General features: G+C 34.9%; 1 protein-coding gene across 5 annotated transcripts in view; it reads right to left on the bottom strand.

Moving 5' to 3' along the window:
• The window catches only part of NIPBL (NIPBL cohesin loading factor), a 192,664-nt gene that overhangs the window by 23,629 nt on the left and 142,386 nt on the right, over window positions 1-26,649 (bottom strand). For 4 of the 5 annotated variants that reach the window (XM_019930134.3, XM_019930132.3, XM_073802063.1 and 1 more), the window contains 11 exons: window positions 25,444-25,658; window positions 25,230-25,332; window positions 24,513-24,611; window positions 24,265-24,411; window positions 21,871-22,005; window positions 21,013-21,111; window positions 20,135-20,188; window positions 6,597-6,705; window positions 4,958-5,094; window positions 432-572; window positions 216-309 (listed from right to left, as the gene is read on the bottom strand). In XM_019930134.3, coding sequence (XP_019785693.1) covers window positions 216-309; window positions 432-572; window positions 4,958-5,094; window positions 6,597-6,705; window positions 20,135-20,188; window positions 21,013-21,111; window positions 21,871-22,005; window positions 24,265-24,411; window positions 24,513-24,611; window positions 25,230-25,332; window positions 25,444-25,658 — 1,333 coding nt within the window. The remainder of the gene's footprint in view (window positions 1-215; window positions 310-431; window positions 573-4,957; window positions 5,095-6,596; window positions 6,706-20,134; window positions 20,189-21,012; window positions 21,112-21,870; window positions 22,006-24,264; window positions 24,412-24,512; window positions 24,612-25,229; window positions 25,333-25,443; window positions 25,659-26,649) is intronic. The other variant, XM_033852794.2, reaches the window with a different exon arrangement.

Raw genomic sequence — 26,649 nt, 5'->3', positions numbered from 1 at the left:
TTATGAGGAGATAAATTTCTGAAGTAATCATACTGGGTTATTAAGGGAATATAAAAGACACCAGAAAATATTGCTTCTGAGAGTGGACCAGAGAGGACAATCATCACACCTCCTATAATTCCCTTGACACTACCTCTTATCAGATGTGTTAAAAAGGAACTGTATACACTGCAGGATCTAGCAGAATGATTTTAAAGCCCAGGCACTGAACTTACCATAGTATCTATTGAAACAGGCCCACACAAATTTAAAATTTTGTGTCACTTTATTTACAACTGCCCCAAGACAGCTTACACAATGTTGCACTACCTAAAAGAGAGAAAATGTTACTGTTTAGACAAAAGTTAAAGACAAAGGTAAAAACACATGATTAAGTTATCATTTGTGAATTATATACTGATCAACACAGAGATGGTAAAGTGAATGCTTACAGTCATGCCATATTTGATGATAAGCTTCATTAGGTCTTCTTCAATAGTGGCAAGGAAAGTTTCACTTGGATGCTCCATCAGTGGTACAACCAGCTCTAGGATTTTTGCAACATTGCAGATAACCATGAAATCATTTTGTGTCTATAAGGATAAAATTAGTGCTTTATGAAAAACAAAATCTGAAAACAAACTATATACAGCTTTACGTAGTTGGGAGGTTTGGTATTTTATATATATATATACATATATATATATGTGTGTATATTTATATAAAGCTTTTTTTCAAAACAAAAACATTAGTAGAAAAGAATTTCTTTAAAGAATGAAGGGAAGAGCAGCAGATAGTGACAGGAACCTGGATTCTAGCTCTGTCACTAACTTACCATGTGATCTTTGGGTCACTTAATCACAATGCTACAATTACTCTTTTTCTTCCTAAAATGCACTAACAGTCAATTCTGAACAATGGGGTTTAACTAACAGAGTATTTTACCAAGACTGGTATCGTTTTCAAGATTAGTATTTTTCAAACTAGGGTATGTTAACTCAGTAGTTCTCAACTGAGGGTGACTTTGCCCCCCAATGGATATTTGGCAATATATGGAGATACTTTTGGTTGTCACAACAGGGGCACAGGGGTGCTACTGGCATCTGGTGGATACAGGCTAAGTATACTGCCAAAAATCCTACAATGCTCAGAATAGCTCTTGACAACAAAAAATAATCCGGCCCTAAATGTTAACAGTGCTGAGGTTGAAAAGCCCTGTGTTAACCCTTCTTATGATAGATGAAAATGTGGAATCCCAGAACTAGGTATAAGTCTCCTTTATTTTAAAATTTAATATATTCTATTAAAATTATTTTTTAATTTTAAAAGTTTTAAAGCTGATTAAAAACTAAGCGGTTTAAAAAATAGGTAGAACATTAAGAAACGAAAAAACCAAGAAACAAAGGGGACTTCCCTAGCGGTCCAGTGGTTAAGACTCTGCACTTCACTGCAGGGGGCGCGGGTTTGATCCCTAGTCGGGGAACTAAGATCCCACATGCCAGGCGGCAGGGCCAAATAAAACATCTTAAAAATAAATAAAGTAAAAGCTAGTGATTAAAAAAAAAAAAGATATTAAAGGATTTACAGTAAAAAGTCTCTTTCCTACCCCTGTCCTCCAGTCAACCAGGGGTGTCCCTGCCCATAGGCAAATAAAGTTACTAGTTCTTTCTTTCCTTTCCTCTTCTCTCCCTTCCTTCCTTTCTCTTTCTTCCTTGACTAAGGTTTTAACATACGTTTTTTTATCTAGCCAAGTTATCATTCCTTATTCTTTTTTCTTTTTTAAAGATTTATTATTTATTTGTTTTATTTATTTATTTTTGGCTGTGTCAGGTCTTAGTTGTGACATGCGGGGTCTTCGTTGAGGCAGGCGGGATTTTTCATTGTGGTGCACAGGCTTCTCTCTAGTTGTAGTGTGCGGGTTTTCTCTTCTCTAGTTGTGGTGTGCAGATTCCAGGGTGCGTGGGCTCTGTAGTTGTGGCGTGTGGGCTCTATAGTTTGCAGCACGCAGGCTCAGTAGTTGTGACACATGGGCTTAGTTGCCCTGTGGCAACGTGGGATATTAGTTCCCTGACCAGGGATTGAACCCGCATCCCCTGCATTGTAAGGCAGATTCTTTACCACTGGACCACCAGGGAAGTCCCTCATTCCTTATTCTTAGCAACAGGTTTTTGACACTCATTTTGAACTCTTTGAGCTTATTATTACCGCACTGGTTAAAAACTTTCTGACCTTACATTCATCCTTCCTTTCAGGATACACAGAGGATTAAATAAAAAAACAGGCTAAGATGAATGTTTTTTTTTCCAAGTAACATAGATATCCTATTGTTCCCTGCCATCTCCCACTCCCACCTCCTTTAAGCAACAGGGGATGAGTTAAAGTGGGTGTAGGGATAAATTAGTTTTTGTCAAGTAAGATAAATTCATTTGAGAATCACTGCCGAAATTTTACTTAAAAATATGTAGTAAAAAATTTTTGAAACATAACTGGCTTGAAAAATCAAGTAAATGAAGTATCTTAAATTCTAGAAGGAAAATTTAAATGAAGATGTAAATCATGAAGGAAAAGAGCTGTAGAACATAAGAAATATTTGAAATGAATATACATAAGGTAGTTCAGTATCTCAAACATTTAAAGAGTTTTCAAAAAAAGGTCCACAATTCAAAGGTAAAATGGGCAAATGATAACAACAGTCAAATCACAGAAAATCAAGTCCAATTGGTTAATATCATAAAAAAGATGCTCAACCTTCTTAGAAATCAGGGAAAGGAAACTGAAGCAACAATGAACTATACTCTTTTACACCTGTTAGACTGGCAAAGAGTACAAAAATGACACAGATTGTCATTTACTGGTTTCCAAAGAGGCTATGAAACATGTCCACCAGCAATCTGGAAAGATCTATTCAAAACCAAAACCAAAACTAAAAAAAAAATTCCCTCAATCTGGGAAGTTAATTCTTCAGAATCTACCCCAAAAGAAAAAAAGCACCAGTATTTAGAAGTATATGAATAGGAATGATCATTAAGGAATCATTTGTAGTGGCTATCAATAGGAAACAATGGAAATAAGTACCTGCCAAGATGGGAAATGGTTAAATAAATCACAGGACGTCCATAAAATGAATATTATGTAGCCATTCAAAAGGATGAATTAAACATATATCAGTTGTTTTGAGATTAGTAAAAATGCCTAACAGATATGTATATAACATGACCTGATATTTAAAAAATCTGGTCAACCATTTGTTTATATGTCTATGTGTGCCTACAATTATAGAAACATGGATAAAGTGGCAAGGATATTCCAGATTGCTTATCTTGAGAAGAGGAGGAATAAAGATGGGGGTAGGATATAAAAAACAAAAACAATTTTAAAATGTGTCTATTGTATTTATGAGATGGCCTTATTTATATAAAACTCTATATTGGTGTATATATAAAAATATGTATATATGCGTAACAAATTATACAAAATGTTTTCAAAGTAACCTTGTTTTAAAACAATTTATAAAGGTTCCATTATAGTTCAGATTCTAGAGGCAAGCCATGGTGTTGAATTCTAGTTTTGGGACTTGTTAGCTGTGTGACACTAGGCAAGTTAGTTATATTCTCTAAGCTTTCGTTCCTTATCTGTAAAACTGAGATAATAACGGTACCGACCTCACAATGTAAATGAGATAATGTATGTAAAATTCTTCACAGTGTTTGGCACTGTGCTCAATAAATGTTATCTATTATTATTAGCCACAGATTACATATTAATTTATTTCTGGATCTAACACCAAGATCTAAGTCCTAAAGATAGAATTAAATGTTGTCTTAAATGTTGTTTTCAGAAGTACTATATATTGTTTTTGTTTTTTTAAAATAAATTTATTTTATTTTTGACTGCATTGGGTCTTCGCTGCTGCGCACGAGCTTTCTTTAGTTGTGGCTAGCAGGGGCTACTCTTTGTTGCGATGTGTGGGCTTCTCATTGTGGTGGCTTCTCTTGTTGCGAAGCACGGGCTCTAGGCACGCAGGGTCAGTAGTTGTGGCACACGGGCTTAGTTGCTCCGCGGCATGTGGGATCTTCCCGGACCAGGGCTCGAACCCATGTCCCCTGCACTGGCAGGTGGATTCTTAACCACTGCGCCACCAGGGAAGCCCTATATATTGTTTTATATATTGTTTTTAATGCATTTATCTTCTGGTACTTTCCTCTGTCTTTAAAATTTCTCAGGACATCCTGAAGATTTTCACCTAGAATTTGTTAATTTAGATCGCCAAAAAAACCTGACTGTGGCAACAAAACAAATTTAGTAAACAGTTCAAGTTAGCTCCTTAGGAACACTGGGAACATAGTAAGTAAAAAACTATTTACATTTATAGGTTTTTTAGAGTATTTTAAAATTTAGTGTTATAATAAGCCACTTAACTCACCAAGCTGTCATGTTAAGTTGCTAGATTATCTTACTCAAGTAATATTTAATCTTCACATTTGATTTTAGGAAAATATAGTATGTGTAATATTAACTTAAAATAACAGCCTAGCATCTCTGATGATCCTAGGTCTTCCATATTCAATATACTGATACGTTATAAAAATAAATAAAATATATCAAAAATGACAAATGAAAAGCAAAATCAGAATCCGAAAGACAGTAAATTTCTCAGTGACAGGAACTCTGTCTCATTCACCTTTTAAGTCCTAACGATAATTACAACGTTTATTAAGCATTACTGAGGATTTATCTTGAGGAGTTCACAAAGAAATGGGACTTGAACTTTATTTATAATACAGCAGAAAAAGGATGTTTGTAGATAACTTGCCATAAATATTAGAACAAACATTTGAGTACATAACCCAGTTGATCTGTCAGTGAAAATGACTGTCATCTGTCAGTGAAAATGTGGATGACACAATGTGAATTTTAAATTTAAAATATTTACTACATGGTTTATATAAGAGAAAAATAGGACAGCTCTAATACTTACACTACATTTAGTGGTAAGATATGGTTGCATAGTCATGGCATGTTTAACCATGAGCTGGGGTCTTATTTTGCTGAATAAGAACAAAGTGGTTATGCAAGCTACCAATCGTCCAGAATTCACACCTTTATTGTCAGAGTCTGGAAAAACAAACAGAGAAATAAGACACTAAAATATGACAAGGCAATGGAAATTATACAGAATATTATTTAAATTACTCAATACTATCCCCTGAATAGATTCAGTGCATGCCTGAATACAACAGATTAGCATTTCTTATGATGCTAGACTTCCTGCATTTCATTTTTTCTTTGTTATATTACATATGTAAAGGATAAAGGACAAGGAGGCTGCACTAGGGAAGGCAAGTTTTACACTGAGGGGAGTAGGACTGAAGTTAAAAAGTAGAATGAAAGTTGGGAAGTTTAGAGATGGAATTTTCAGAATAAACATGGTATTGATTATATCTAAAACTGGATGGAAATGAGTATGGGAAAGAAAATTAGCAAAGGAGGACAAAGACAATTTAGCTGAGGTGATACTGTGTTTAAGGGTACTGGGGAGAAAAAGAGATGCTGCTGTGGCAGAAGAATGTTAGAAGACAGGAATGATAAGAAGGTGGACCAGTGCTATATTAGAAAAGTAAACAAAATGCTGTTCAGGTGAGAGGAAAATGTTGCTAGTTAGGAGATAAAATGTTTCTTGGTTCTCAGGAGTTTTTAGAGGAGATTAGAAACTTTTTAACATTAAGTGACAACAGTATCACCCTTAAAATCTAGGATAGGGAGAAGTAGGGGAAACAACAAAATATACAAAGAAAAAGAGGTAAACATGGAAAATGAAAAAAAAATTAAAGAAAAAAAACTGCAATAAAAATATAAAGAATATCAACAATTTTACCATAAATGATACCTCTGTATAGAGGCAACTGGCCCCCAATTCTGAAAACTGACTGAGGCTGACTATTGTTCCTCATTAATGTACATCAGGGGATGGGAAATAATGTTAGTCTTGTGTGCTTTTAAGCAATAGATATCCATTATGACTTTTATAAGTTTTATATAATTATTTATATTTTCATTAACTTCAATTTTGTGACTGACAGTGTGATAAATAATATAAAATATTAAATATTTAAGGAATTTCTCAATTAAAAATATTAAGAGCTTTCTAGGTCAAGATTAAGCACATGTTATATAATAATTATAAATGATATTAGGTATATACTACAAATCTTTTAAAAACATTTTTATAATAATTAAAACAATTTCATTTTGATAGAAAATTTTATATAATTTAAAAGATATTGAACAGTTTTTGGATGAGTGCATTTAGCTAAATACATATTAGCCCCTGGACTTACTTTAATTCCTGTTCATTATGACATCTAAAATTATGTGCTATTGAAAGGTATGTGGAAGAGACAAGTCCTATGCTTTTATTGTACTGCTCTAGATAATATTACTCAACCATAACAATATAACCTAGGATTCAACACCAAACAAAAAACAGATTTCATTTAAAAGTGAAGTAGTTAATTATTAGGCTAAGCAGAGCTAAAGGCAAAAATGAGAAATGTGCCCAAAGTATTTTAAAATATCTTATAAAATCAACTTAACGACCAATATATAAAATGTCTTACCAGCTAGAGATTCCTCATATTTAAGAATGTGCTCAACTAGGTTATCAACAAGTTGAGTACAAGCTTTCTTCACAGGTTTATATGAGGAATCCTCTTCGGACTTCAACAACTATATATGTATATATATAAAAAAAAAAAAAATCCCAGTATAATTATTCATTAGACAATAATAATATAAACGCATTAAATGTGTCCATAAGTAATAAGCTTTTCAATTGGTTATTAACAATTTAATACTGAAAATGCAAATTAATAAACAAAAATATGTAACAAATATTTAAAAATATCTTATAAACCAGTAATTTATAGATACTTTCAAACAATTTTAGTATGAAGTTATTTAAATTGCTATGTGTAGGACCTAAGGTAGAATATGAGAGAAATGAGAACGGTGACCTTCTTTTAAGAGTACCACTCAATGTTAGTTGAATGATTTTAAAGAATGAGAATTCCATTCCTTATTATTTCAAGTTCTTTGATGTCTCAAGAAAGTATATTATGGGTTAAGTACATTTTTAAAATAATTGTAACTACATCTGAATTGCACCTTATAATTCGCAATTATAAAACACAAGGCTGGATTTCTTCCCTGTGTTATCTTTTACCAAGTTATTAATAAACAGTGTTAGAAAAGTGTTACGAATAATGATATGAGGAAAAGAGATCAGTTTAACTATAGCCAAAAAATAAAACCAATCCAATCTTTCATAATAATCAGAGGTCAATGGTAAAGTCATCTAAGGTATATCTGTTTTGTTAATAAAGAATAGCTAATACAATTCTGGAGCTATTAAAGAAACTGAAATGTTTAATTTCTGAAAAGAGTTCCAGTGCTGTCCAATGTAACTTTCTACAATGATGGATATGTTCTATATCTGTGCTGCCCATTATTGCTGCTACAAGCCACATGCAGCTACAAAACACTTCAAATGTGGGTAGTATAACTGAGGAATTAAAAGTAAATAAAAATTCAAGTTAATTTAAATGAAAAAACATGTGTGGCTAGTATGGGACAGCACAAGTTTAAACTTTCACTACAATATGCGTGGATGATTAAAACTGATAGCAATCAGAATAACATATCACACACATTTCCCCTGCTCCCTCCAATTTAAAGAAATAAATGTAAGCAAGAGAACTTCAATTTACCCAGTTACAACTCTGAACAGCAAATTCTCCTTGTCCTGCTCTATAACTCAACCTTAAGCAGCTATTAAAATTATATGCTAGTCTGGTCTTTTTCAGGCAGGAGTAGAAAACAATCTCCTCGCCTGTTTTTTCTTTCTGCTCTCCAAGACATCAAGTTTACATAAAAGTATTAGTCATAAATTTTAGTTCATGACATTGCCAATACTGGTTATGTGCCCTTTTAATTTATTTACTTATAAATATAATGATGCACTATGAACCTAACTCAAGAATATTTCCAATAACTTATATTTCCCAATGTGCTCCTTCCTTTATCCCATCTTCCTCTTTAACTTTCAAGGTACCACTTATCAGGAATTTTACCATTTCTTTGCTTAAAAAAAATTGTCTAAGCTAAATACTGTTTATAGTTTTGCTGGATTTTCAACTTTCTGAAAGGTATCATACTGGATGTAGTCTTCTGAGATGTGCCTTTTTCACTTAACATGTCACTAACTGTAATCCAGGTTGTTGCATGAAACAACTTTATTCATTTTCACTGCTATACGACAGGCCGTTTTATGTCCATACTGCAATTCATTTATCCATTCTTCTGAAGATAGGTTAATTAAAATTTTAGTGGCATAATGAACATTCTTGCCTCCTGGTGCACATATGCAAGATTCTCTTGGGTATATACCTTGGCGTGGAACTACTGGGTCATAGGATATATGAAAGTTCAACTTTATGAAATAATACTAAATTTAAAAACTTTTGTTGTAATATTTTCTCAGCGCCAGTGTTTAAGAGATGCTATTTAATCCATCTTTTCTCCATCATTTGTTATCACCGAACTTCAACTTTCGCCAATCAAATGGGTGTAAAATGGGGTCTTGATTTGTATTTCCTATATTACTTATGAGGCTGAATACCTTATAGGCCATGTGTGCTATCTCCTCTATGAACTGCCTATTCATGACTTTCTCCTGTTTTCCTGCCAGGACTCCTGCCTTATACTGGTTTGCAGGACAGGAGTTCTTTACATACTTTTAACAATGATCCTTTGTTAGCTATATGTGTATCAAATATCTTTCCCAGTTTGTGACCTGTGTTTTCTTGATTCATAAATGTTCCTCATTTTAAGGCAGTGAAATTTATCAATCTTTCCAGGTTAATGGCTTTTGTGACTTAAGAAATTCTTCCCTAAGAAAGGTCAAAAATATATTCACACATATACTTTCTTCTGTAAGTTTTAAAGATTTCCTTTAATCTATATGGAATTGACTGCTGAGTTGAAGAATTAAAAAAAAAAAAAATCTTTATGGATAGCCACTTGACCCAGTCTCATTTATTGAAAAATCCATGCTACCTTAATTACTGTATCTCTAAAAATAAGTCCTGATATATGTGTTAAGGCACATCAGTGTCCCTGCATTTTCAGAAGTGACAATTATTTTCAGCTCTTTACTTTTCCATATACATTTTTTAATCACTTTGACAGGTTGATGAATACTTTTTGTTCTTGATTTTGATGAGATCTTTTAATATCTTTCCATTTTGCACGATTTTCATTTTAGGTTTTATAGTTTATTCTCTGTCAGATTTTATTCCTAGTTTACTAGAAGTTATCATTCAAGGGTATTAAATTTTATCAACGATTTCTCCTGTATCCTGACATGATTATTTTTTGTTTAATGTTAAATCATACACACATGTGATGTTAAACCAGCCCCATGATATGCATGCACAGATATATGTGTGCATATGTATATGTAAACATATACACATCTCTATCCATCTTTTTGATGCATTTCAAAGTAAGCTGCAGACATCAGTGTATTTCCTCTTTTTTCCTTTTTTTTTTTTTTGCGGTACGCGGGCCTCTCACTGTTGTGGCCTCTCCCGTTGCGGAGCACAGGCTCCGGACGCACAGGCTCAGTGGCCATGGCTCACAGGCCTAGTCGCTCTGCGGCATGTGGGATCTTCCCGGACCGGGGCACGAACCCGTGTCCCCTGCATCGGCAGGCGGACTCTCAACCACTGCGCCACCAGGGAAGCCCTCTTTTTTCCTTTTGAGATAAAATTTACATGAAATATGTACAAATCTTCAGTGTGTACTCGCCCGGTTTTGTTAAGTGTATTCACCTATATAAGTCAAACTCCCTATCAAGATAAAGGACAGTCTTTCTCCATCTTTAACTTATATCAGAATCATCTGGAGACTTTGTTTAGGTGGGCTCCTACTTCAGAGTTATGGATTAAGTCTGGGGTAAAGCCTTAGAACTTCACTTCTAACAAGTCACAGGTAATCTTGATAACTTTTAGAACCACTGATATAGATTATTACCATCACCCCTGAAAGTCCCCTCATGTTCCTCTCCAGTCAATCCCTGGCCCCCTGCAACCACTCTTCTGATTTTTTTCCAATATAGATTAGTTTAGCCTCTCCTAGAGCTTCATATAAGTGGAATCATAATATGTACTCTTCTGTGTAAGGTTTCTTTCATTCTGCATGTTTTTATTATTTACCCATGTTGCTGTATGTATCAATAGTTTGTTCCTTTATGATATGGTGTACTATTAAGTTGTATGGATACATCAGGTTTTTTTTAACCCATCACTGGTTGATGGAGACAGACACTATTTGATTGTAAACTCAGGCAGGAGAAATCAAGCTGCACCTTCAACACTTTGCTTAGAAATCTCCTCAGCTAAACATTCAATTTCATCACTTGAAGGTCTACCTTTCACAAAACACTAGAACAGAAACACAATTTAGCCAAGTTCTTTGTCACGTTATAACAAAGACTCACTTTTCTCTGTTGACTGAGAATGTCAACATGTTCCTCATTTGCATCTGAGACCTCATCAGAATGGCTTTTAACCATCCATATTTCTACCAACATTCTGTACATGATTATATATATGCTTTAAAGAGAAGGAAGCTTTCCCTATAGTTCTTCTCTTTTCTTTCTGAGCCCTCATCAGAATTGCCTTTAAATGTCTTCACAGCAATATCAGTTTTTCTCTAGTATGCACCTCACAAATCTTCTGGTGTCTACCAACTACCCAATTCCAAAGTCACTTCCACATTTTTAGGTATTTATTTCAGCAGCACCTCACTTGTTGATACCAATTTCTTAGTATGGGCTGCTTTAACAAATACCATAGACTATGTGGATTAAACAATAGAATTTATTTCTCATAGTTCTGAAGGTTGGGAAGTGCAAGATCAACGTATAGTTGGTTTCTGGTGAAGATCCTCTTCCTAGCCTGAAGATGGCTGTCTTCTTGTTGTATCCTCACACAGCAGAGAGCAGACAGGTAATTTCTCTCATGTCTCTTCTTAGAAGGACACTAATCTGATTCATGAGGGCCCCACCCTCATGACCTAATTATCCTCCGAAGGCCCCATCTCCTAATACCATCACACCGGGTATTAAGCTTCAACATTATGTTGAAGATTCAACAAAGATTCAATCCACAGCATTCTTTGAAGAATCCTCTTGAGGAAGGAGTTCCATGCACTACTGAAAATTTATACTGTTAATCCTGTCTCCAACCTTCCCCAAAGGAACCTATAGTCTTTTACCAGGTTAACTGTGCATTGGGGGAAAAAAATTATTAGACCTTTTAGGGATTACCAGACACTGGCTCTGAACTGACACGAATTCTAGGAGACCCAAAACATCACTGTGGCCCACCAATCAGAGTAGGAGCTTATGGAGGTCAGATGATCAATGAAGGTATAGCTCAGGTCTGTTTCACAGTGAGTCCAGTGGGTCCCTAAACCCATCCTCTGGTTATTTCACCAGTTCCAGAATGCAAAATTAGAACAGATTTATTCACAGGCTGACAGAATCCCCACGTTGGTTCTTTGATCAATGGAGTGAGGGCTATTGTGGTGGGAAAGGCCAACTAGAAGCCGCTAGGACTGCTTCTACCTAGGAAAATAGTAAATCAAAAACAATACTGTATCACTGGAGGGACTGCTGAGATTAGTGCTACCACCAAAGACTTGAAGGATGCAGGGGTTGTGATTCCGACCACATCCTTATTCAACTTGCCTATTTGGCCTGAGAAGACAGATGGATCCTGGAGAATGACAGTGAATCAGCATAAGCTTAACCAGGTCGGGACTCCATTGTAGCTGCTGCACCAGATGACGTATCAGTGCTTGAGCAAATTAACACATCCTCTGGGATCTCGTGTGCAGCTACTGATCTGGCAGATGCCTTTTTCTCATCCCTGTCAAAGGCCCACCAGAAGCAGTTTGCTTTTAGCTGGCAAGGCCGGCAATACACTGCACTGCCCTGTCTCAGAGGTATATTAACTCTCCAGCCATACATTATAATTTAGTTTGCATGTTCTTGATTATCTTTCCCTTCAACAAGATATCACACTGGCCCATTACATTGATGACATTATGTTGACTGTATGTAGTAAGCAAAAAGTAGCAACTACACTAGACTTACTGGTAAGATGCGCGTGTCAAAGTGTGGGAAATAAATCCAACAAAAATTTAGAGGTCTTTTACTTCAAAGAAATTCCTGGGGGCTTAGTGGTGTGGGGTATGTTGAGATATTCACTGTAAAGTAAAGAATAAGATGTTGCATCTGGTCCCTCCTATAACCAAAAAGGAGACTCAAAATCTAGTGGGTTTCTTTGAATTTTGGAGGCAACAAATTCCTCATTTGGGTATATTATTCTGGCCCATTTACTGAGTGACCTAAGAAGCTGCCAGTGTTGAGTGGGGCCCAGAACAGAAGAAAAGGCTCTGGAATAGGTCCAGGCTGCTGTGCAAGTTGCTTTGCCACTTGGGCCATATGATCTAGCAGATCCAGTGGTGCTTGAAGTGTTAATGGAAGACAGGGATGCTGTTTGGAGTCTTTGGCAAGCCCCCATAGGTGAACTGCAGTATAGGCCCTTAGGATTTCGGAGCAAAGGCTTGCCATCCTCCATAGAAATAGCTCTTGGCATGCTACTGGGCCTCAGTAGATACTGACTGCCTAGCCATGGGCCACGAAATTATCATGCATTCCGATCTGTCATGAACTGGGTGTTTTCTGACTCACCAAGCCATAAAGTTGGGTGTGAAAAGCAGTACTCTATTATCAAATGTACGTGGTATATACATGATTAGGTCAGAGCAGGCTAAGGGGCACTTGAAAAAATGGCCTAAATGCCTGTGGTTCCCACTTCTGCTACACCACCTTCTCTCTCCCAGCTTGCACCTATGGCCTCAGCTGACCATGGGGAAGACCCTAGGGTCAGATGACAGAGGAAGAGAAGACTTGGGCCTGGTTTATAGATGGGTCTGCACAATATGCAGGTACAACCCAAAAGTGGACAGTTGTAGCAATACAACTCCTTTCTGGGACATCCCTGAAGGACAGTGGTGAAGAGAAATTTTCCCACTGGGCAGAACTTGAAGCTGTGCATCTGGTTGTTCACTTTGCTTGGAAGGAGAAATGACCAGATGTGTGATTATATACTGATTCATGGGTCATGGCCAATGGTTTGGCTGGATGGTCAGGGACTTGGAAGGAACATGATTGAAAAGTTGTTGATAAGGAAATCTGGGGAAGAGGCATGTGGAGACATCTCTGAATGGGCAAAATCCATGAAAATACTTATATCCCACATGAATGTTCACCAAAGGGTAACCTTAGCAGAAGAGGATTTTAAAAATCAAGTGGAGGGCTTCCCTGGTGGCGCAGTGGTTGGGAGTCCGCCTGCTGATGCAGGGGACGCGGGTTCGTGCCCCGGTCCGGGAGGATCCCACATGCCGCGGAGCGGCTGGGCCCGTGAGCCATGGCCGATGAGCCTGTGCATCCGGAGCCTGTGCTCCGCAACGGGAGAGGCCACAGCAGTGAGAGGCCCGCATACAGCAAAAATAAAAAAATAAAAAATAAAAAAAAAAAAAAAAAAAAAAAATCAAGTGGATAGGATGACCTGTTCTGCAGATACCTTCTCTGAGGATATCAGCCTCTTTCCCCAGCCACTCCTGTCATCACCCAATGGGCTCATGAACAAACTATCCATGGTGGCAGAGATAGAGGCCATGTATAGGCTCAGCAACATGGACTTCTACTCACCAAGGCCACACTGGCTATGGCTACCACTGAGTGCCCAACCTGCCAGCAGTAGAGACCAACACTGAGTCCCTCATATGGAATGATTTCCTGTGGTGATCAGCCAGCTACCTGGTGGCAGGTTGATTACACTGGACTGCCTCCATCATGGAAGAGGCAGCATTTTGTTCTTACTGGAATAGACACTCTGGATACAGATTTGCCTTTCCTGCAGGCAATGCTTCTACCAAAACTATCTCCTGCGGACTTACAGAATACCTTATCTACCATAATGGTACTCCCAACAGCATTGCTTTTGATTAAGAAACTCACTTCACAGCAAAAGAAGTGTAGCAACGAGCCCATGCTCATGTTCCCGACTATTCTGAAACAGCTGACTTGATAGAATGTGGAATGTCCCTTTAAAGATTCAGTTACAGCACCAGATAGGTGGCAATATCCTGCAATGGCTCAGGCAAGATTCTCCAGCAGGCTCTTATGCTCTGAGTCAGCACTGATACATGGTGCTGTTTAGTCCATAGCCAGGATTAGTCCAGGAATCAAGAGGTGGAAATTTGAGGGGCATCACTCACTATTACCCCTAGTGACCCATTAGCAAAATTTTTGCTTCTGTTCCATCTACTTTATGCTCTGCTGGCTTAGAGAGAGGTTCTAGAGAGGGAATGTTTCTACCAGGAAACACAACCATAATCCCACTGAACTGAAAGTTAGTACTGTCACCCAACTACTGTGTGCTCCTCATGCTTCTGAATCAACAACAAAGAAGGGAGTTAGGGTTCTGGATGGAGTGATTGATCCTGACTACCAAGAAGAAACTGGAGTACTACTCTATAATGGAGGTACGGAAGAGTATGTCTGGAATACAAGAGATCCCTTAGGCCATCTCTTAGTATTATACCAGCTGTGATCACATTACCAGTTATAGAAATAAGGACTTCAATTGCCATGAGTATTTCCTACTTATTTTGTCATGAATACATTTGTGTGTGTGTGCGTGTGTGTGTGTGTTGTGTGTACAGAAGTGGGGGAGAGGGAAAGTGAGAAAATATCTTTCTTCCCCACCCCCCGCTTATTCCTTTATCACATAACATAAAGTGTACTGACTTCATATCACAGTATTTAAATGTTGTTAATCTGACATCACAGTACTTAAATTATGGGATATCAAGAAGAGTAAACATCACTCAAGGACTTCTTCTGGGGAAGGGGTTGGTGCATTTTTGGTTACATGCATGATAGTTGTATCATGTTAGGTAGAACCATGACCTTGTTATTGTCTTTATTTGGAGATTTAGTATGGTTTAAGTAGATGTATATGGGTACCAAGTTAACAAAGGGTAGAACTGTGATGGTTAATTCTAAGTGTTAACTTGACTGGGCCAAGGGATGCCCAGTTATCTGGTTACACATTATTACTGGATGTGTTGGTGAGTAAAGGTGGTTCTAAATGAGATTAGCATTTGAATTCGTGAACTCAGCAAAGGAGACTGCCCTCTCCAGTGTGGGTGGGGCTGAATAGAACAGAAGGTAGAGGAAGGGAGAATCCAACCATTTTCTGAGTACTTGAGCTGGGACATTGGTCTCCTCCCACATTTGGACTGGGATTTATGCTATCAGCTTCCGTGGTTCGGGCCTTAGGACACAGACTAAACTACATACTAGGGGCTTTTCTGGGTCTCCAGTTTACAGACAGCAGACTGTGGGATTTAAGAACCTCCACAATCACATAAGCCAATTCCTTATAATAAATCTGTCTCCCTTTCTCAGTATCTTGTTGGTTCTGTTTCTCTGGAGAAACATGACTAATACATGTCCCTTCTGAGTCAATCCCTGACCCCTGCAATCACTCCTCTGATTTTTTCCAATACAGATTAGTTTTGCTTCTCCTCGAACTTCATATAAATGGAATCAGAGTATGTACTCCTCTGTGTAAGGCTTCCTTCATTCTGCAGTGTTTTCATTGACCGTCTATGTTGCTGTATGTATCAGCAGTCTGTTCCTTTATGATGTGGAGCACTATCAAATTGTATGGGTATATCGGTTTCTCTATTCATTCACTGATTGATGGCAATAAGAGTATTTGATTGTAAACTTCAAGAAGGAGATCTTGTTTTGGACTACAAAGGCCAGGAACAGATGAAATATAGTTTATTCAAGTTTTTTCATTGCCTGCATTTTCTTGTAAACTAAAAAAAGGCTGTAGTCTTAGATCATAAACGATGACAATGAGTGGCTCTGTAAAATTAATTCTGTGTACCCACCATAGGCTATGACAGTGGTTTAAATTAATTGAACCATTTTTTAGAAATAAAAAAAATGTAAGGACTTTCATGATAGAACTTTTTCTTTCACATACTACTGGAAAAAAAATCACAAAAAAGCTATGAATTCATTAAGTTATAAGGGAATTGAATTTCCATACATTTACAAAATGTGTATATGTACTTAGTGGACAGAGTTTGATGCCTGTGTAAATATGAAGCTATTTCATGTAGTACTTCAAGTTTGCCTAGGAAATCATATTCCATGAATTGGGAATCACTGATCTATACGAAGCCGACCCAACATAAAAATAATAATGAGAAATATCTGAAATTGGACAGAATGGAATGTGTGTACATGAATCCATGTGGAAACAGTAAGAGTGCTAATTATTTTTGATTCAAGAATTTCAAACAATTCCAGTAGTCCCTTCTATGTATCCTTCCCAGCTTCTCTTAAAATTTATGCACAGTGCTGTTACAACTGCTAAGAGTGGTTATATCTCCATCAGATGTATTTATATAAATATTTTTTAGTTTTCTTTATTTCATTAAACTAAACTCTGCTAGTCTAATGACTGTATCAGAAAGTCACAATGTCATTTTGGTAAACTAAATTGTTGGCAGAAACTAAAGGAGGAAAGCAATGAATAGGGAGCAACAGAAAGCAATGAACTAAAAGAGGACTAGAGAGTAAAGATATAAAGAATATAAAACTACTAAGAGATTATAAATCTAGTGTTCTCTTTTCTACTTTCAACTTGCTAATAACACATAGGGATAGTATCTTAGATTCTTTTTATTAATACTAACTAATGACATTTCTGATAGCTATACTTAATTCTTACTTTAACTTTTATTACAATTATCACATGAAACGTTGTTGTAGAGTTTTCTAGGAATTATGCCCCTTTGGAATGGCTGACATAAATATAACTAAGACAGTCATAAGGCTCTATAATATAGAGCTAATTATTTGACTTAGGAGGGAAAGGATGTCAAATATATCATGTAAAATTATAAAATGGAAGATGACTGATGAAGAGAGTCGAAGATATTACAGACTGGATAACAGAGGCAAACACCATGAGGATGCTTAAAAAAGGCATCTTAAAATTTTTTTAAAAGCAACATATTACTACATACTACCAGAGGGCTAAAGTTAAAAAGAATGACAATACCAAGTACTGGTGAGGATGTGGAGCAACTGGAACATTGCTGGTGGAAATGCAAAATGGTTCAGCCATTTTGGAAAAACAGCTTGGCAGTTTCTCACTCACCACATGACCCAACAACTACGATCACAGGAATTTACCCAAGAGAAATGAAATCACCTATCCCCACAAAAACTTGCACACCAATATTCATAGCAGGATTATTCATAATAGTCCAAACTGAAAACAACCCAAAAGTCCATAAATTTGTGAATAAAGAAATTATGATACATCCATACTATTGACACTACTCAGCAATAAAAAGGAATAAAACATTAATACACCAGCAACATTCTGCTAGTTAAAAGAAGTCAAACACAAGAGACTACATGTTGTATGATTCTACTGATATGAAATTCTACAAGAGGGACAACTGTAGTGACAAAAAGTGAATCAGTGTCTTCCAAGGGCCAAGGGGAGAGGATCAACTACAAAGAGGCACAAGGAAGCTTTTAAGAGTGATATTCTTTACATCACTGTAAATAATTACTAAAGTTAATCAAAATGTACACCTAAAACTGGTGAATATTTTTGCATGTAAATTATGCCTCAATAAAATAATTTTGATTGATTGTTAAAAATATTGCTAAATATAGTTTTATTACTAAAAGTATTATTAAAAATAAAAAAGTAAACAGACTTAACAGATAGTAAATTGTTGACATAATCGAACAGAAAAAATTACTTCATGATAGATTTTTAATGGTATATGTTTAGTGAGCTACAGATAAAAAAAAAAAATCTTAAACTGTATCCAGTAATCTTACTGTCAATATAGTAGGGCAAAGCAAATAGGAAATTATGTCCATTTCCTTGGAAATAAGATTTTTAGCCTAAAGGAAATAATAAAATCAAAGAAGCAGAATCTCATAATCTTAAATTTGAATTAAAAATATCAATACAGGGCTTCCCTGGTGGCACAGTGGTCGTGAGTCCGCCTGCCGATGCAGGGGACACGGGTTCGTGCCCCGGTCTGGGAAGATCCCACATGCCGTGGAGCGGCTGGGCCCATGAGCCGTGGCCGCTGAGCCTGCGCATCCGGAGCCTGTGCTCCGCAACGGGAGAGGCCACAACAGTGAGAGGCCTGCGTACCGCAAAAAAAAAAAAACAAAAAAAAAAACAACAATATAAATTCTTGATTTATGTTTTTCTTTCTAAGAAATATATATCTTTTAGCTCTATCCTCTGAAAAGGCCCAAAGCTATGATAACCTGTTAGCAATGAACATCCACAGCACCCAGATTATTCCCACCAAAGGGATTCATGGCTCTTTGGAAAAATGGTTGATTTCAGGTTTGGGACAGAAAATGTATAAGTTGAGTCTGGGGCATCTTTTAGAGGCAGAAAGTAATCAGGCTACAGAAGAATAATGAGTTTATACCAAAAAGATACAAGATCCATTTGAAGGGACTACCACTGGGCAAACACGGGACAATTTGAGCTTCAAAAAGAATTATGATTGCAATAAATTAAAATACAGAGATACAAAAATCTTTTAGTTCACACTGATATTGACAGGAAAACTCATTATTCTGAAACTTGATTAAGTAATGGAAAAGAATAAAGTATTTCTCCTGCCCTTCCTGTACAAACTATATTTTACAGTAGCCAAATATTAGGACAAAATTCCTCTTTAAAGAAGAATCCTTGCTAATTAATATGGAATAAATAAAATAACTAGAAAAAAAATCAGTGTTTTGCAACTTCTACTGAAAATAATGAATCTAGGTAATGATCATTTAAAACCAGTCCTGAAAGACTGTATAACAGATGTACCAGGCAATCAAAATCACTGAAAATGTAACAACCAAACATTATGTGCCTCTTGATGTGAGGCAATAATATTTAGCATTGCCTGTGAAGTATTTCTGTCTATACTCCTAAAACTGAACTTCAGTATTAGTAAACCTCTAGATCTAACTTAAGAGTTTACAGAAAAAAACGGTGGACAGAGGAACAACTTAAATGACACCAGAAAGAAGAGGTCTATGAAATCCAGAATGTGGGACACTCTACAGGAAAACATGTAAGTGGCATGAAAAAAGGAGTGAAGGGTTGACTATTATAGACTAAGACTTAACAGCCATGTCAACCAAAGCAACTGCAAACCAACTATAAAAATACATTTTTGAGACAATCAGGGAAATGTGAACATCGACAAGGTATTAAATATTAGGAAATAATTTTATTAATATTTATTTTGATATAGATGATAAATATATTCTGGTTATTTTTTAAAAAGTCATTTCTGTTAGAGATCAATACTAAAGTATTTATGGGTGAAATGATACAAAGTATGGGATTTTCTTTAAAGGTATTACAGCCAAAAAAAAAAAAAATTAAAAAAAAAAGATGGGGGAGGGATAGAGATAAATAAGATATTAGGAAAGTGCTAACAATTTTTGAAGCTGGGTGATGGGTACTTCTATCTATTTGAAAATTCTTAAATAAAAAAAATTCACATTTCAATTTACAAAATTTTTAAAGAACACTAATTGTGGTTTAATCCTGCACTACTATAGGAAATTCTACATATTTTATAACATGTCAAATAATGTAAATATATATTTAATGTAATCTATATACCTATTTATAGATCTCATGTCTATCATCTAGATTAAAGGGATAAAAAAATTATCTAGAAGGATGGGAAGACAGAATATCAATATTAGTGATTTAGAAAACTTACTTGTAGCAAGCAATTGAACAATTCATTAAACAGGGATATTAACCAAAACATTCAGCTTAATATATTGAAATAAATTTTCCCTACCACAAAGTATATACTTAAAAAATAACTGAAAAACTTCTTTTAAATCATAAAGTCTACAAAAACTCACGTTTTGAAGAAGTTGCTCAAACCAGTCATAGCCAGTATCTCTGCATGCTGCAACCTAAGGGGAGAAATGGTGAAGCTATCAAAGTTAGAAATTTACTTTAAAATATACTTTTGCTATGCTGTAGCCTCAAGTATATAAATATCCAAAGTTCTAAATTAAAAAAATTATTTTTAGAGTAAACTATTTTTTCAGTGAGCCAATAATTCACCATGTTAAAGAACTTTATTCTAAAAATATCTTAGAAGACATTCAAGAAATTAATGTATTGAAATTTTAAAAATGGTATACATTCTGAACAGTATTATTGAATCACATACTATCAGAAAAATCTGTAAGGTCTAAAAACAATAAAAATGGAAATGTTTGCTTCTTATTTTCCTTCTAGATAGAAGATTTAAAGACATTAGTGAAACAGAGTTGATCATGTAATCCATAATATAAAATTTCTTATGTTCAAAACATGAACAGTATTCTGGGTCAAGAAAAATTGAGGCTTATGTGTATAATTAAACATAATGAAACTAATCTTAATTCATGTTTTCTGAAAAAGGTAGAAATTACTATCTCATTTCAGGTTGCCATCCATGGGTTATTGTTATCTTTTTACCCACTTCTCCTTTCCCTTTCAGTTTTCAATCATTGGAAGAATCTGGAGAATTTTAATATCAGCGCTTAACTCAGTGGATGCCAACAAGTGGGGCTAGGTGAAAACAACACTCTCATCTTATTTGCATCCCTTGAGTACATCCAGAAATATAAGGAAGGGATGCAGTAGAGAATAACCAAATATCTTGTCATTGTCTCTCCCTTTGTAAGACAAGGCAGACCTCAATGAGGTTTGCATCCACAGGGACCACCCTTGTTCCAGTCCTTCTTACCACATCAGTGATATTTAAAATTTTCCTTGTCATTGCTTCTTTGTCATTGTGTGGAGTTGGAGTAAACCAGAGTTTTTGGAATGTTTCATTTACTAATTTCTAGAAGAAAGAAAAATTTCAAACTAAGTAACTACAATGAATGTGGCAAAATTCTTAACCCCCAATTCTCATTAAAGCCCAAAACAGAACTATTAAAAAAAAAAAAAAACCTATAAATAACTAAACAAAACACAAATTACCAGAAACTACTGGTATGACATCCTCAGTTTTTTTTTTAAATCAGCAATTAACTTACAAAAATTATAATATTTTTCAACTTGGCAATGATTTTAAATGGGTAATACGATGCCTAGTATAGAACTTCTGGAGAGTACACATTCAAATGCTTTTAATCAAACTAAAAACACATTTTTTCTACTTTTGGGGGAGAAGTTGTTAAAAAACAAAAGAAAAAACCCCCAAAAGAAATATAGGGACAATCATATATACGTAAATTCACTAATGAACTCAGGATTAAACTTTCAACAAAGTATTTACTAATTTAGAAAACCAGGCATATACCATTTGAAAATCAAAATAAATTTAACTTGATAATAAACTACCTATATACAATGCAATCTCTACAATGATATTAAATATTACAATTGCTAAATTGGTTAAGATCAGATCTTATTAATTAATGCAAGATCTAGAAATAAAAATATATAAGTATGTCTTTTTCTTGAATTTATAATCTAAAATGATTCACTTTAAAGTATATATATGTAAACTAACAAAATTTATATAAAATAAACATTTAAATTATTTAAAACATTAATTAAAAAATGAAATTTAAAGTAGTCAACATTTTTATCTCACCTTAATACCCTCTTCATCATTCACTCTGCGAATCATTTTTACACACATTTCTGTAATTTTTGGAAATGTTGGTTGTTCAATACAGATGTCTCTTAGAATCTTTATTACCCTTTTTCTGACACTGATACCAGTATCCTAGGAATAGAAAGGTATTTTAAACATCAGAAAAATTGAGATGCTTAGGTGTGGGAAATTTGGTAAAATGAAATCAGAAAATACCAACAAGCAGTATATACACTATTTATTAACATGATAAACATGGTCTATATATTTCCTTTTTATATGCTCTTTTATTAATGTTACTATAAATTTAAGTTATTTTATTATGTTGTCTTTGCTTTTAAAATATATCTAATACATGGAAAAATACGAAATGGCACTGAACACAAGACTAGAGTATAAGCTTGCCAAAATTAAATGGGATAACAAACATGGAACTTTTAGGACAGTGTCTGGCGCTTAAACAGCATATGAAGTATATTTAACAAAAATGTTTAACCTAACTCTTTCAAACCATTGTCACTATATTATGATTTATAGTAAATATAAGAAACAAAGGAACAGATTAAATGAAAAAAACCATGAGGAAATAACAATACTGGCTTGGCCATTTTATTTTATTTTTATTTATTTATTTTTTAATGATATTTTCCTTTTTTTAAAAGATTTTTTGATGTGGAACATTTTTAAATTCCTTATTGAATTTGTTACAATATTGTTTCTGTTTTATCTTTTGGTTTTTTGGCCCCAAGGCATGTGGGATCTTAGCTCCCTGAACAGGGATGGAACTTGCACCCCTGCATCGGAAGGCGAAGTCATAACCACTGGACTGCCAGCGAAGTCTCTGGCTTGGCCTTTTTAAATTAGTCAATGTCATGGTGGATATGTGTAAAAAAGAGCTAGAGAATACTCTACATAAAATAGAGATGAGGGACTTCCCTTGTGGTGCACTGGTTAAGAATCCGCTTGCCAAAGCAAGGGACACAGGTTCAAGCCCTGGTCCAGTAAGATCCCACATGCTGTGGAGCAACTAAGCCCATGTGCCACAACTACTGAACCTGTGCTCTAGAGCCCGCGAGCCACAACTACCGAGCCTGCGTGCCGCAGCTACTAAAGCCCGTGTGCCTAGAGCCCATGCTCTGCAACAAGAGAAGCCACTGCAATGAGAAGCCCACGCACCGCAATGAAAAGTAGCCCACGCTTGCCACAACTAGAAAAAGCCTGTGTGTAGCAACGAAGACCCAACTCAGCCAAAAATAAATAAATAAATTTATATATTAAAAAAAATAGAGGTGAAATATTGTGGTGGATACTTGGCTGTTCATTGTAATATTTTTCTTTAACTTTACAAGTTTTCATAATTAAAGCATTTTTAAAATAAATAAAAAGCATTGAACAGTTATTCTGTAAAATTATTTCCATTATGCAATTTAGCAATTGTGAAAATATTTTAGGATACATTACTAAGGTAGACACTGTCAGAGTTCATTATATCTGAAAATCCTGAGGAGTTTGTCTTTCACTCTTGAAAAGAGTGAGGCACTAAAATGGAAAAAATTCTTCCACTCTTTCCTTAAAATTCTTTGTTTCCATCAAGATTTTATGCTAGTTGAAGATGAAATTATCTGTAACTCTCAGTCCCACTGTATTCTAATGCTGGGCTAAAGGTGATAAAATAAACTCTTATCATTTCAGAAATACCTAATCCTGTACCTAATGCATCTCTGTTGAGTTACAGAAGAAATCAATATGTCCGCAGTGGGTGGTATGAAAATTCTACAGATATTTTGTAATGCCAGTGTTTCATTTTTTCATTCTTTCATTTTCCAGGGAAATACTTCAGGGCCAGAGAATTCAATGACATAGAAGAAAAGAATATCTTAGAATAGTGTTTCTTAAGTTTGGTCTTAAGACTCAAATGACTTTCTTGTTTAACTTGCAGGTATCTGAGCTTGTCATAATTCAGCTTTCAGGAAACATGCGAATATACATAATGGCCAAAAATACTGTCAGACACCAAAGTTCTATACCTAGTTCTCACTGAAACAATTCTTCCTGTTTATATATGTACATATATAATTACTCTACATTCCTGTCCAAAATATTTAACTATGCCATGTAGCTCCTATCATTTACTCATTGTAAACTGGCATAATCAAAAGGCAAGAGTAACTGTAAAAAGGAATCCAATTTTTGCCAATGATTTGTTTTACAATATTGAGCAGCCCTCCTCTTGAAATATGTCCTTCTTTAGAAAGCTGCTATAGTTTACAGATTAGGTAATATAAATACATAATTGATATCTACATTTCTAGCTTAACATTTTTAAAAAGTGACATTAGGAAGGCAAAATTATACTCATAAATTACAATAAAAATGACATAACAAACATACCAATATTCTTTCAATCAGCATATCATAATACTGCTCAGCAAGCTGAGGTCGACAAAGGACAAATCGACCTAGTAATTCTACTGCTGCTTCTCTGACACTAGTGGAGTTATCCATCAATCGTCCATGAACTCCTCGCTGCATATCCAGCTAAAGAAAAATAAAGAAAACGTAATTTATACTAAGTAGAACGAATATTTTAATTTGAATAGAAAACTCAAATAAAAAGAATCATCTGTGCTCCTCTTTACCCTTGCTAGAATACTGGGGTCTACAGCAACAACCTCAGATAAACACTTCATGGCTTTTGTTCGAACGGCAATTGCATTTTCACCAAGAACTCGAAGGATCTGCCAAGCAAATATTGACATTTTCATCAATTTTAGAACACATAACATTTAACAAAATATAGAAAGAAAACATGCAAAAAAATTAAAATAAATATCATACTCACTTTCCTTTAATTTTTATATAAGTGAGTAAAAGATCTGTTATCTTACTGATCCAAAGCTTTAACTTAAAACATGGTATGGCATTCTATGCTTTAGGGACTTTCCTTTATCCTGGCATTCTCAATTAAACCTGTTTTTTATTGCTATGCTTCATCTGCAAGAACCTGTAGCCCCACTGAAACCTTCCTATCTGTAACTTTAATCAAGGATATTTAGTATCATTTAAATAATAACTTGGAATTGAATATTTTTATAACATCAATCACTCTACCTATATACCATCACTCTACCTGTACCATACAGATACATATCCATTTATCTGTAAAACAAGAATCAATAGGTAAAAGGCATGCAGAACAAAGATATTTTAACAAATATGGAACACAGAAACAAATGTTACTTTCATGATTTTTTAAAATATCTGTTCTCAACAATGAATAGACATCATACTCAAACGCAAGTAACCAGAATTAGAAAAATCAATTTCATTGTATAAGGAATTCTGGTCCAGTTTACCTGTGTCAAATAAATATCAAAGCTCTGGGCAAACGGCCTCATAGAGGCCAAGTATCGAACAATCAAACAAGCATCATCATAGTCCACAGTATCAGAGTTCATCCTGCAACAAAAAGTCATTAAATTTTAATTTATTTAATTTTTTTGTAAAGTAGGTAAATAGATATCAAAGAGATAACTGAAAAAGTAAAGATGTTTTCTCTTTGGATCTTACTTTAATGTGCTGAACTGAGAAGGTGTGGTTTTGATAATGCTCCTAAGAAACTTTTTCCGATTTTCAGCTCGATGCATAATTTGACCAGTTGTCTCAACTTCCTTTGCGTGATGTGTTCCTTCAGATGATTCTTCATCTTTTTGTGATTTCATCGCCTTTTCTGTTTCCAGAGTTGTATCACGGAACCACTGAGCTATATAGAATTTACGAGAAAACTGGAAAGAAATTTGGTGAGATTTGAGTTTGATGAAATTAGTAACAAAATTTCCAACCTACTGATAAAGTGTTCACAATCAGGAATACAAATATCAAGGTTTACTTTAAAAAAACTTCCATCAGATAAAGACAGATTTTAAGAAAGCTAGAACTTTTAGAATATCTAAATGATATAAAACTTATTATTTTACTTTGTCCTAACTGTTATATCAATGACATCAAAAGATAATTTTATAAACACAACTGTATTAAGTCTACAATACTACTATAACTACTTAACTAAGGACGGTATCACACAACGAGTTAGTAAAATTAGAGATGATGGGTCAACTAGAGAAGTTTAGAACACATGGATAAAATGCTGAAGGTAGAAGACTCTATAGTTATTTTCAAAATTTCACCTTACTTCTTCAAGAAATACATAGCCAATTATTATTGAAATATATTAACACTAAGGTACACCTATAATCTGTTCCTTTTAATCTGTTCCTGTTTATTTTTTCACTTTTATTGAGAAATAATGGACGTACATCACTGTATAATCTGTTCCTTTCCACGAAGACTGAAAACCTGCAGTAGTTGGCTGAACAGCTTAGTTATCTCCAACCACTTTAGATGCATATCCCATCAATTAAAAAAAAAACTAAAAAGTGCCCCAATATAGTATATAAATTTTACATATAAACTTCTTTTACTAATATTCTGGATACCTAATATATAAAAAAACAGAATTAAGGATTATAGTTAAAAATAAATATAGATATAAAATTCTAATATTCTTTTTATATGCTAACAGATCATCTCATGCACCACCTGGACAAATGATATCACTTGGTCTCAAAGATAACCTATGGAAAGATTTCTAAATATTTCCCATGTCACACAATTTTAGTACACTACAATATCTGTACCAGAATTCCATTTAAGACAAATCATTCCATAATCACTCTTTTTCGTTTAGACTATCATGTACCCGTTTTATAAATCAAG

Source organism: Tursiops truncatus, chromosome 3 (assembly GCF_011762595.2).
Source record: "Tursiops truncatus isolate mTurTru1 chromosome 3, mTurTru1.mat.Y, whole genome shotgun sequence".
Taxonomy (NCBI): Eukaryota; Metazoa; Chordata; class Mammalia; order Artiodactyla; family Delphinidae; genus Tursiops; species Tursiops truncatus.
Note: the sequence above shows the minus strand (reverse complement) of the source record. Positions and strands in the feature narration are given on the sequence as shown.